We start from the raw sequence: 13,601 nt of genomic DNA on the forward strand, positions 1-13,601 counted from the left end.
GAGGTGGGGAGGGGGGAGGGTGGAGGATGGGAAAGGCATCGGAGTACAACAGACACTAGGATGGCAATTTGTAAATCAATGGATGTGTAACTGATGTGATTCTGCAATCTGTGTATGGGGTGAAGGTGGGAGTTCATAACCCACTTGAATCAAAGTGTCGAATATGATATGTCAAGAAATTTGTAATATTTTGAACAACCCACAATAAAAAATTAAAAAAAAATCTATCAGAGGAATAAAGAGGAATAAATACACATGTACTTATTGAATAAATGAATACATAATTCAGTTTTATGTTGACACAAATTTAAATCATTTCACTGGGTGCATATTGTGTTAATGGAGGCTACTTAGTGAAAGCAAATGGAAGAGAATACAAAAGGAAAAGAGAGGGAGACAGACCTCAACAGATTAGCCATGCTTTGTTAAGCGGTGGAGGGGCACATTTTCAAGAGGGGAAAACGGCAACAGGCTGAAGAAGCATCTGAGTTTTATAGGGTTTAGCAGGGCCAGGCCATGGGAGGGGCTGGCAGGCTTACTTTCTGCAGGCAGTGGGGATTTGGCAGATAAGGGAGATTGCTATAGGTCAGATTCCTGAGCTCATGTTTTCCCCTGAGGTTTTGTAAGTCTCCATTTCCTTCACTTGGGAAGAGTATGAACTCTGGACTGACTTGCTTTTGTTTTCATTAAGGTCAAACTAGGATTTATATGACATTGTCTATGAGTCTTCCCACCAAACAGAATCTCAGTTGGCACTCTATGTTTATTTACATATAATCAGGTGCAAGATGCCAGGGATTTGTATTTCTATTGTGCACCAACAAGAAAATAATTCTTGTTCAGTTGGAGTAAGAAACTTTGGAAATTGAAAGATTTCACAGCTTTTTGTAAACAGCTAAAGTGGTAAAACACAAAGGAAGTAGGAAAATTATATTTTGACTTCATGGATATCTCTGATCCCTCCTTGCCAAAGATACTGTATGCACATCTAAACTTTATAGATTTAGCTTTCAAATATGGAAATATTTGTCCAGTGTTTGTCTATGAATTCATCATCAGTTAATAATAACTCATATACTAGGCATATCCTGATAAAGAAGGCAGTGGATTTTTCCATGTGTGTAATTCTCCTACTTCAACTGAGCCTCTGCAGTCTAACTCATGTGAAGGTGACAGAGAGTTTAGGGCAGCCCTAGTTGTGAAAAACATGTTCAGAAATTATATTTCTTGCTTTTAAACATACAGCTTGCTTTATTATATTCCCAGTTTAAATAGAATTATCTGCAGATATTTTAAAGAGCAAAAAGTATACATTCTGCATTATTTTCTCTTCTGAAAAATCTGTACTACAATGTTACAAATGATGGAACATGTACAAAATTTGAAGGAAAGCACATTAGTGTGGCTAGTATCAGATGGAATTTTAGTAACTTTGGAAAGAATGAGACATTGTTAGTTGATATAATAAGGTAAAAGAAAAGAACCTGTTAAAATTTCTCTGCCTGGTCCACACCCACAGCAGCAATTCCTGTAGATAACTGTCAACACATGATGCAAACACTGATAATCATGAAGCACTGAGAGAAGAGCCACAGGACCTAACACAGGATTTTGAAACGAACCCACTAATGAAAAGTTTTCTGAGTTATACAATAAGAAAAGGTGAGAAAGAAGGGTCTTCTAAATTTCCCTCATATGTAGAAGTTAGAGAGAAAAAAGGAACAATAGGGATCTCATGAAGCAGAAGGAAAATGAGTAGGATACAGAAAGAGATCAGGAGGAGAAACGTGGGGAGGGTAGATATAGGTACTGGGGAATGAAACTGGTCAAATTATGTGCATGTATGAATTCGCCTCAATTGAATCCACTGTACATGATTATTATGCAGCAAGAAAAATTTTGAATGCAACACTCACTATAAAATCTATAAAGACATTAACTCAAGAAATTCAGTCTATCTGAAAATAATATTTCAAACTTCAATCTTTGTTCTCAAATTGGAAAATAGGCAGGTTTGTTGTTAACAAAGAAAATCTTACAACCAATTTTCTATCCCCATAGCTTCTAATGTGTGAAACAGAGTGAGATTTTAGAACCTGATCACATATCTTCAAAACATACAGACACACTCATGAAAAAAGAATAAAATTCCATGTCATTGATGCGTACTAGTGGTGATTAATTGAATTCTCATAGATATGATATACACATACACAGGAAGGGGAATATAATGCATAAACCATGTTGATGATTCGATGTCTGATTGCTTTCCTTAGTTCTGTAGATCAAATGCAGCAGACAGGGTATACCAGACAGTAACATGACACAGTAGTAGTGGAATCTATGTGAAATATTCACTTTTACAAATATATACTTTTAGATATTTAGCTGAGACAAAGGAGAAACAAAGAAGAAATGTTTAAAAACAGTAATAGAACACATACAAAATATGAGGATAATAAAATATGTGGAAATAACTGTCATTTGATATGATAAAAAATAAGAAAAAAAGAAGAAAGAACAGAGGCATGAAGGAAGTGAAGGAAGAAGTCAGTTTGGTTTCTAGCAACATCACATATTTTAATAAAACATTAACATTGTGTGGCTAAGAGGGCAGTCTTCCTTAGTTATTGATAAAATAAAATCATTTAATATTTACAGAGTTCACAAATGGCTTATCTACTGTTAAATATTATTGACATATGATTTTTCTAATAAGGATTCATAGCAGAATATTTTGATGAGCAAAATCACTCAATTACATCCTAAGAATAAAGAACTCAAGCAATGCATGAGAGAACATCTTGGGGATACATAATGCTATTACAATGATAAATATCCAGGAGGACAATGAAGGCTCCTTATGGGTGACGTACATGACTGCCATATACAAAATAACAAATTAAAGGAATGTATTTTAAAAGTAGCTGGTACAGTGTAAACTTTTAATTAAGTTTCAGTAGTATGTGTTCACAAAAGCCAAAGCTGTTATTTCAAAGTTGTAAAGGTACATCTTTTTGCTAGATCATTCAGGGCTTGTATCACTTGCTTATTTCTTAGGGAATAAATGAAAGGATTTAGTACAGGTGCAATAGAAACAGTGAGCACTAACACCCCCTTGTTTAAAGATATTCTTTCCTCTGCAGAAGGTTTGATATACATAAAAATACAACTGCCATAAGAGATGGAGACCACAATCAGATGGGAGGAACAGGTGGAAAAAGCTTTTTTTTCTCTCCTGGGCAGAAGGGATCTTCATAACTGTTGTTATGATTTTGATATAAGAGAACAATACCAGTGCCAGAGTATTCAAGAGGGTGATAATGGCTAAAATAAAATTTGAGAATTCTATGTCTTTGGTGTCTGTGCAGGAGAGTTTCAGGATAGGAGAGTAGTCACAAATAAAATGTTCAATAACATTGCCATCACAGAATTCTATGGTCAGACTCACTATAGCTCCAGGGGTGATAGCTACCCCAGCAGCTATCCAACAGGCAGCAACCAGCAGGTGGCCCACTCTGCTGCTCATAATGGTTCCATAATGAAGGGGTTTGCAGATGGCCACATAGCGGTCATAGGACATAGCTGCCAACAGGAAAAACTGTGTTATACCTATGAAAACAGTAAAAAGTGCCTGTGCCAAACAAGCATCACGGGAAATAGTCTTTTCCTTAGTGACTATGCTGACCAGGTATCTAGGGATGCAGGCAGTTGTCAGTGTGATTTCTAAGAAGGAAAAATTTCTTAGGAAGAAATACATGGGTGTTTTGAGGTGGGGATCCAGCAAGGTCAGAAGGATGATGGTAAGATTTCCTGTAGTACTCAAAAGATATGTTACAAATAGAAAAAGGAAAATTACAATTTCCCAATTTGGGTCCTCTGTCAGTCCTACAATAATAAACTTTGTCACTACTGTGTGGTTCCTCATGGTTCAATTCTGTCAAGATGCCATCTGACCTGCAAGGGAATGGAGGTGATAAATAATAGAAAAATATTTTAAAAGATACATCAAGTGCAGTTTTCCAAGTGATAATAAAGCACCCAGAAACTCAATAGACATGCAGGAGTTTTGTTTTCCTTCTAGAGATTTCAAATTTTACATAATAGNATATATATATATATATATATATATATATATATATATATATATATATATATATATAAAATCTTCTAAAAATTAATTTCTCACCCACATTTTTTGTTTTGGTTCCCTTTCATCAGAGACTCTGTTTACATTAAAATCCAGAGATATTTAGAAATATACATAAACATTTATGTATCTCTCTCTCTCTCTCTCTTTTTCCAATCAGCATACATGTGGTATTTCAACATGTTATTCTAATTTCTCTACAAATCAAATGATTAACCTTTGGGTTCAGCCTAACCTAAAATTTAGAAGTCATAGCTATTTATTTGTATCAAAATGGTACTATTTTATTATTAATGCTTCTTTTTTCTGTTTTTCTTAAGAACTAGCTACAGTTTTTTCTGACTTGAATGAAAACAGTTTTGAATGAAAGCATTGCCATATGTTATATACCCAGTTTTTATATAAAGAGAATATTTACTCAGAACTGGTAAAGATTCTGGGAATTCTTATGGGAAAACATACTAATTGACGATTTTCATCATTAACCCCAGAAACAAAATATCAAAGCTAATTAATAGCCTTGTTACAGTGTCTATAGGGAAGTCTGAAATGTTGATGTTAAAGTGGAGTCTAATTTCTATTGTGGTGTTCAAATGATGAATGAAAAACTAAGTTGTATCAAGTGTATGATCTATTCTCCCTTCCAAAACAAGAACTGAGAGAGGATTGTCTAGCTAATGACAATGTTGTTCATAATCATTAATTGCTGAATATTTTAAAATTATCTCATAGTATTCATTTTGGGGGCATCAAACATATTTATCTCTTATAGTCTCCACACCACCTCAAAGCATGAAGTATTACATGTGAATATGATGGCCAGAAAAATAATGCGATAACCAACATTCTAGAAAGTAACTTTAAATAGAAATATAATTAAATAAGTTCTTTTTAAAAAAGCACATTTTTTGTATACATGTTCTTTAAATCATGTAGATAATTTATTCCACCAGGGATTAATGAATGCACTGATTAGGCTGAACCTCTCATGACCCAGTAATGTCAACTCTAAACTTTCTTGCATTGTCTCCCACATGAGCTTTTAGGGTATACCTCATATCTAAATCATAACACCCTGGAAAACCCCCAAGGCTGGGGATATAGCCCAATGATAGGACACCCATGCATTCTGCATGAGACCTTGGGTTCAATCCAGATGGTACAATAAATTTTAAAAAAAGGAAGAGGAAGAAGGAATAAAAGAAATAAAAAAAGAAGAGAAAAAAAAAACTTCTCAAGAATATTCCTATGATGCCTTTATAAAAAATTGCCGAAAATAGCTCAGTAGTAAATATTACTGTGTTTCTTACTGTTACTCCTCTACATTTTCTACATTTCCAACTATTTTATAAAAAGATAAGTTGTGGTCATGACCTTTAGCACTTAAACATTTATAAAATATTAAAAAAGATTTTTTTTAAAGTACAAGAGGAATGTTACCCAAAGAATAAAAGTTATTACAGTCTGTTTTTCCCTTTACTGAAGAAATGGAGCATGCATTTGATGGTTTGAGAGATAGCAATTTCATACTGGGAAATGGTATGGTTTTCCATTTTCTTGTCTGAGGGTTTTATATAGATAAAGATTTTGTTTGGGCTTGTGTGTTTTTTTGGCATAATAATCACAGGAGGAGTCTATGCTGCCCATCTTGCATTTTATAACTGAATTTTTTTCCTCCCATTTTTCTAGCTGAAGAGAAAAGAGGTAAAAAGATTTTGCATGTGCTAGTTTCTTTTAGAAATATTGTGTTTCCCTAGATACAAATATTTTCACACAAATAAAAAATATGAATATGAAGAGTCAATAAGATTACTCATCATTTAAAGAACTTAGTATAAATAGAAGATAGAAAATTTATCTCCATGTCCACAGCAAAATAAGGAGTAAAGTAGAAATATTGTGGAGTAAAGGAAAGTTGGCTGGAATCTTAGATGAGAAAAGTGTAAAACACAAAAAATAAATGCAAACTGATAAGCTCACTCAGAAGGAAAACGTTCCCATTAAATGAAAAAAATAAGAAATTTGGTGCAGTGTATTGCCAGGTACAAAAGAATCCAAAGGAATGGATGTCAGGCCTAATGGATTTTAATGTTCTTATTTACAAAGCTTTCATCTTGGAGGCACAGTCTGTCCTGTTTTGTAGTAGTTTCTGGTGTCCTATAACTAAGTTTTACAAATTGAGCACTTTCACACGAGTGGAAAACCTGAATGTTCTACAATACTTTCACCAAGGCATCCTGTGGGCTGGGTCTCTATCCTGAGCCTCAATTGGGGATCATGAGTTCATTCCAGGATTACACAGGCTGTTGCCAGCACGTTTATCATGGCTTTGGAATTCCTGAAAGCCTGTTTCTCCAGAGACAGCAATGGAAAGATGCTGGAGAGCAACTAATCTGGCAAGACTTGCGTAATACAACATAATGATAAGAAGGGCAACAAATCAGCTTTCTCACATGTGGAGAAGTGATTATAAAAGGGTCTGATCCCAGAAGTTGCCAATCATGGAGCCTTCATTAAATCCCACTTGCAACATCTTCAAAAGCAAATATTTTCCTACAAGCCTGGTGGGGAATGTAAAGAAAAAAACGTTCTGAAATATCTTGCACAAAATATTGATAAAATATTAGAAAACAAAGGAAAAAGCACTTTTTTGGTTAAAAAAATAAAATTCTGTCCTTTGTTGATGTTTCTTTTAAAATAAGATGATCAACCTAAGTCACCAATATTTTTCCTCAATTCCCATATATTTTCTGCCATAGCAAATCTAGGTAGACACAAAAATAATTTGAAGAACAAAAATAATTTCAATTCAGCATATGTGCCAAACATACTGTAATCAAATCGTTTAGTAGTTGAAACAATGTAACAGACACCAAATCATCCAATAGGAAAAAAATCTGACAAAGATAATAAAAGATGTAAAGAGCAGTGACTTGGATCATAGTCTCTGAATGCCTCATGGCTGTGGCTGTGCTTGTGCTGGGAACTTTCTGTGCAAAGTTGAAGGACAAGATTGCTCAGTTGATATGGTGATGCTCTTCCTGAGCAGGCTTTGTGCAAAGATACAGAACTATATCAGTCTTGACCTTACACTCAAACACCAGATTCTGCGGATAGAGAATTTTGAGCACAATAAGGTAATAAACACAATTTCTCACAAGTGCTGTGACCTGCAGACCTGTCTGCTTTGCAGAAATCTTCCCACAAATAACCTATTGATATTAAAAACCTATAAAATAAATGTGTTGGACTAGCTCTATGTCATTGTCCCTCCATCAGATGCCAATGTCCCACCTGGTCTCAGCTTTCTCTCTATAAGTATTTGTCTTTCTTAACCCCCCTTTACCTCTCACTGGTTACTAAGACTGGGCAGGTCACAACAAGTCCATAAACTTTGATTGCTTTATTTTTTACTGTGAGAGAAACAATACTTAAGGAGATTTTTTTCATTTGCCAATTTCATGAGCTTTATGTTTATATTATTTACTCTCAGTTGTCATTGTATCTTGCTGCTCGAAGGCAATTACAGAAAAATCAGTAGAGAAAAGGGAAGTGGGGGAGAGGAGGGAATGGAAATGGGAAACAGGGGGGACTGAATTAGAGAAAATTATATTCCATTCTTTCATACTATGTCAAAATGAACCCTAACATTATATATAACTAAAATGAATCAATTAAAAAGCAGTAAAGTGGGGAGATACATTTTTTCGGTTAGAAAAATCCTGTCATTCATTAAACATTCTTTTAAAATAAGCCAATTCATCTAAGTCACCAGTATTTTTCCTTCATTTCCATAGATTTATCTGTGGTAGAACATCCATATAGATACAACACAATTCTAAGAACAAAAACAATTCCAATTGAGCATACCTATCAAACATACTGTACTCGAAGAATTCAGTAGTTGGAACAATGTACCAGACCCTAAATTGTCCAACAGAAAAATCAGACAGACTATAAAAGCAGCACATAAACTTAGCTTGTTTGATTTCTAATGTGCAAGGAATGATATTTTTTATTTGTTCTTTTTTAGATACCCATGCCGGTAGAGTGTATTTTCACATATTTACCCATACAGAGTACAGAAAAAACAATATTTGATTTTTTTAAGAGATCAATTTCATGAGTTTTATGTTTATATTATATTCTTAGTTTTCATTATAACTTGCTGATGTGCCTATCTACTAACTTAATCTAGCCTAAAATATATAGTCAATTTTTTTTCAATCAACAAATAATAATCTGAATGGCACAGTTAATATTTGTTGTGTTTTTATATGAGATGTCTGCAAAAAGCTCCTAAATCAGTGAAAAATATTGAGATACAAAATGATCAGTGTATGAGAGTGGTGAACAAATGAGGTCATCCTAATTTGAAAAGATTACCTGGGAGGTTATTATATAAGTGAATGGGGTGTGGGGAGAAAGTAGGTCACTGGAGGCATGGCTTTGGAGTTTATATTTTGTCCTCAGTGCCTGGATACACTCCCTCCCTAACACACACAAACACACAGATATACATATATATGTATATATATTTTCTGTTTGCCAGGAAGTCAGCAGCTCTTCCCCACCACATCCTTCTGCCATGATGCACCATCTCACTTCAGACCCCAGCAACGGCATCAACCAACCATGGTCTGAACCTATGAAATTGTCATCCAAACAAATATTCTACCCTCTAATTGTTCCTGTTGGTTATTTTGGTCAGAGTAACCAACAGCTGACTAACACAATATTCTTATGGTATCTCCTCTTGCTATTTTCTGCTTTTTGATATGTTTCTATGCAATGAGATTATATTATGTGGCAGACATTTGTTTCAGGTTAAAAAAAATAAGATTGACAATATGAAGTCCAAAGTAACTCAAGACTGTCATTTCTTCATCGATGTTGCTAGCATTGGGCAATTTTCTGTTATTTAATGTTGAGAAAAAAATATAATTTATAAAAGTGCCTAATTAAAATTACTCAGCTTTTCTTTAGGGTGCTCTCATCAGTACCATGCTCTCCAGAGACATTTCAGTTCTGGTCTCCAACAAGAATCCCCTGTGTCATTTTGGAGTAGTAAACAAAAAAAGAAGCGGATAAAACCAGTTTGTCTATTTAAAAAAGAATATTTTTGAAACCAAGTTTTCTTATGGAAGGTTAACAAAGTAAAAAAATATATATATAACCCATCTTTCTTTAAACATTACTTGCCGAGAGCCAAGTAAAATGTATTTCAGGTTTACTAGCTTCTAGGGTCAGGACTGTTTATTTTAAAGAAATTTTGACAAACAAGATACTAAATACCTGGTCTTGGATGGTACATCCTGGGATAGTCCTTTACTGTTAATCCTCTCAATAATTTTATTTCATATGCCATGAAGTTCACCTGTTTTCCACAGCTATTGATCCTTGAATCTTGTTCATTATATGGGACGTATCTTGATTAGGTACTAAGTTTCAGTTAATTGAAAAGGAAAATTTACACCTTTATCACCTCTATTTCTCTGTAAGTACTGCCCAAAAATATTGAAAGAATTCCATTTTTTATTCTTTCCTGCTTTTTCCTTGCTCATCATTCTCTCTCTCTTCCTCCCTATCTCTTTTTGCCCTTCTTTTTTCTTTTCTTCATTCCTCCCTTTTTCATTCTTATTGTCTAATAGCTTTTTCATATTTTATGAAAACATGATCTCTGGCTCTGAAATTCTTCTCTGTAACAAGTGCTAAACTGTCCATTTCTCTACTGCCATCTCCAAAGCTCATAGTTCCAAAACTCACAATTCTATTCCTAAAAAATAAATTGATACCAGAGACACTTTTACTCAATGACAATTTTGTAATGCTATCTATATTTCAGATTTTTGGACTAAACACGAATTGACTACTTGGGACTGCAAGGAGAGCTTCTGCCACTGCCCAGGACACCAGATTTCTCCGAAGGTCACAAACTCTTTCCCAGACCATAAACAACAGGACTTCTTGGATACTTAGGTCTGGTTGTAGAACTTTCTCTGAGTACTTGACACCATGTCCCCATCCCATCCGAGCCTCTTTGATGTTAGCAATAGATTTTTCTAATGGAGTAATTCCTACAGCATGTTCACTATACATAGCAAAGATCATCAGCCCAAATTTCATCAATATGCTACATAAGTTTGTCATTATGCAAGAATATCAGAGACAGGCACAAGCTGAAAAGTGTATGCAAAGATATGAAAATAAAGCATCAAACATTGTCACTCAAAGAAAAGCAACCTAGCGTTTGGGTTTCAGTGTTAAACTGCTACCATGTGGGATTATCTCAATGTAAGTGCATTTTTTATGTCTTCCTTTATTTGTTTCCCTTTCTAATTATTGTATAACATACATTAGTTAACTTGGGCCCTCCGAAACTCATCTATACTGTGGTAAATTATTATTTAATTCAGAAAGGAAAAGCTTTAATACTTTTCAAAATTCTGAGTTTATTTCTTTAGAATTAGGTAAATAATACTTTTCATTATCCTGATTTATTTGTGAAATTATTAATTCTCTATAGTGGTAAGAGTGATATTTAGTATCATGGAAAATTAAGAAGCACACTTCAAAATGTTTCATGTTCAGAAATTCAAAACATGTGCTTATGGGAATAGCACTTTAACAACAAAAGAGTATTTTACATTTTAAGATTTTCTTCTTAGTTTTTACACAAATGTGGTCAGCTATTTAAAGAAATATAGGGCACATTTGATAAGTATAATTTTCTTATGCAGATGATCTTATTAAACCTATCAAGAAACTAACTTTATATTAAATAGCTGGGGATGTATAAGGTAGGTAACAGATATAGACTATTTTATTGTGGTTAATGTATATTTTCAGTTTTTAGTACGTCTTAATGATTAATTTGCTGTTTCTTTACAGTCCTTTTGTGTTTTCTAACTCAGGGGATGTGATTAAAATGTAGTCTTAAACTCATTAAAGGATTGTTTCCAATTTTCATTTTTACACTTGGAAGAAGTGAACAGTAAGAAATGAAAAATCAAACATTTGAAAGTGAGTTCATTCTTCTGGGATTAACAGATGACCCAAAGCTCAATATTTTCATTTTTCTATTTCTATTTTTCACCTACATACTGAGCATTACTGGAAACTTAACAATTGTCACCCTCACTCTGGTAGACTTGCACCTGAAAACACCCATGTATTACTTCCTCAGGAATTTCTCTTTCCTAGAAATCTCATTCACCACAGTTTCTATTCCTAGATACCTGGTCAGCATAACAACAGGGGATAAGACCATTTCCTACAATTCTTGCATGGCCCAGGTGTTTTTCTTCATATTGCTTGGTGCAACAGAATTTTTCCTTTTGACTGCGATGTCCTATGACCGTTATGTGGCTATCTGCAAGCCACTGCACTACACAACAATAATGAACAGCAGGGTCTGCACCCTGCTTGTCCTTGGTTCTTGCCTGGCTGGCTTTCTCATCATCTTTCCACCTGTGATCATGGGACTACAACTGGATTTCTGTGACTCCAACATCATTGACCACTTCACCTGTGACTCCTCTCCTTTGTTCCTGATCTCCTGCACAGACACATCCTTCCTAGAGCTCTTGGCATTTCTCCTGGCCATATTAACGCTTATTACAACCTTAACATTAGTGATTCTGTCCTATGTGTTCATCATTAAAACAATTCTGAGGATCCCCTCTGCTGAGCAAAGGAAAAAGTCCTTTTCCACTTGCTCCTCACACATGATTGTTGTCTCCATTTCTTATGGAAGCTGCATTTTCATGTATGTCAAAACTTCAGCCAAAGAAGGAAAAGCCTTGACCAAGGGCATCGCTGTGCTCAATACCTCTGTTGCCCCAATGTTAAATCCTTTTATTTATACCCTAAGGAACCAGCAGGTCAAACAATCCTTTAAAAACTTGGTCAAGAAATGTTTGTCAAACAAGTTTTAAGGTACAGAAATTCATTGCCTGGACATTAAAGGAACCTCATAGGCAATGCTGTATCAACATTGTGGTATTTGGGCATCCACTCCCTAATCAATGGCCTGTTCCTGAAGGTTGTGTGCTTTATCTTTCCATTTTGATCTCACTTGGCACAGTTATCATTTTACATTTACATGTCCTGAAAATTTCCTAAGTATGAAATTTTTGATGTTAAATGAGAATGACATTTAATGAAAATTCCAAAATTCAGGTTTTAGGATCACTGAAGAACTTTCCTTTGAGCATGAAGCTGAAGCTTAGTAATGATCATCAAGCCACTGTGAAAATTACTTTTCCAAGGGTATAAGCAGAGGGCTAGCGTAAACTCTTCTGTGAGTAAATGTCTTCTAGTATGTTTCTATATCTTCTCTCTCCGATGGTTCCTGTATCATGTATATTGTCTTCTGTTATTTATTTCATAGAGCTTGTATCTTTTTGTGAATTAAATCCTTCATTGTCGTAGTGTATGTTGTTTAATGCTTTTTTACTCTAATTTCAAAGTTCCAGCAAGAGTGACTTTGAGATTTCTAGCAGTTCTCAGTATTCTCACCAGGATACATCTTTAATGAACTACACTGATGGTTGACACCATAACCTGTTGTTTTCTTTTAATTTGCCAATTCTGAGTCCGGATATCACCCTAGAGGGTTTTTTTTTTTTTTTTTTTTTTTTTTGTGGAGGGGTTGTTTGATAGTTTGTTTTTGGAAAGAACCTGTCTTGCCTTTGGTATTGTTGAATGTGATGTTATCTTCTTTTATTTTTATGTTAGCTTAAACCGTTTTGCATTCTATCATCCTTACAGTTCTCAAAATTCTGATTCACCGATGATGCCTTAAATTGTATTCCTGTGTTTGTATGATGTTATTCTTTATATATACACACACACACACACACTTTGGAGAATGTGGAATTAGGAATGTTTAAAATATTCACAGTTTGGTATAAACCTTTCCTCTACAATTTGTTAATTATAGTTTCAAACTTGTAAGAAGAAAATTTTGTGCAGTATTCATCATTCACCACTTTACAATATTCTTCTACAGAAATGCATGCACAGATGATATCATTTCATAGACTGTGTAACACTGCCTTTTGTATTCATTCAAATTCTCACCATTTCATTTCTTTTTTCTTCTCAATGAAAACAAGGAGTCTTTCTAACAAGTATCTAGAGAAAGAAAAATATGTATAATCAAAAACAAATTAAAATTAACAGTTTTTTTCTGAAAGTATGAGTATTTAAAACATCCATATTTCTTGGCAAAAAAATATTGACTTCATGTGCTTACAAGAAATGTTCTGCTAAATTGATAGCAACTTCTTTTAGAATTGGGACGTTCACTGAGATCTCTTCTTAAGCATCAAAGAGTTGAGTTTTCTAGGCATTCCAGAATTCTGTGTTCATTTCTTTCTTTGCTTGACTAGGCCTTTTATTTTTCCAGTAGTCACTTTAGAGATTCCGTGTAAGGATGAGTTTGCTT

General features: G+C 34.3%; 2 protein-coding genes across 2 annotated transcripts; one reads left to right on the forward strand and one right to left on the reverse strand.

The window, feature by feature from the left end:
* Nucleotides 1-2,988: 2,988 nt before the first annotated feature.
* On the reverse strand, nucleotides 2,989-3,928 carry LOC107139760 (olfactory receptor 6C74-like). The gene is given in 2 exon segments (XM_015482633.1): nucleotides 2,989-3,234; nucleotides 3,236-3,928. Coding segments are annotated over 2 exon segments (939 nt in total).
* A 7,223-nt stretch (nucleotides 3,929-11,151) lies between these two features.
* Nucleotides 11,152-12,956, forward strand: LOC107139761 (olfactory receptor 6C76-like). Its single transcript, XM_015482634.1, has 2 exons — nucleotides 11,152-12,071; nucleotides 12,923-12,956. Exons 1-2 carry the CDS (start codon nucleotides 11,152-11,154, stop codon nucleotides 12,954-12,956), a joined length of 954 nt encoding a protein of 317 aa, XP_015338120.1.
* The last annotated feature ends 645 nt before the right edge of the window (nucleotides 12,957-13,601 follow it).

Source organism: Marmota marmota, unplaced genomic scaffold (genome assembly GCF_001458135.2).
Source record: "Marmota marmota marmota unplaced genomic scaffold, marMar, whole genome shotgun sequence".
Taxonomy (NCBI): Eukaryota; Metazoa; Chordata; class Mammalia; order Rodentia; family Sciuridae; genus Marmota; species Marmota marmota.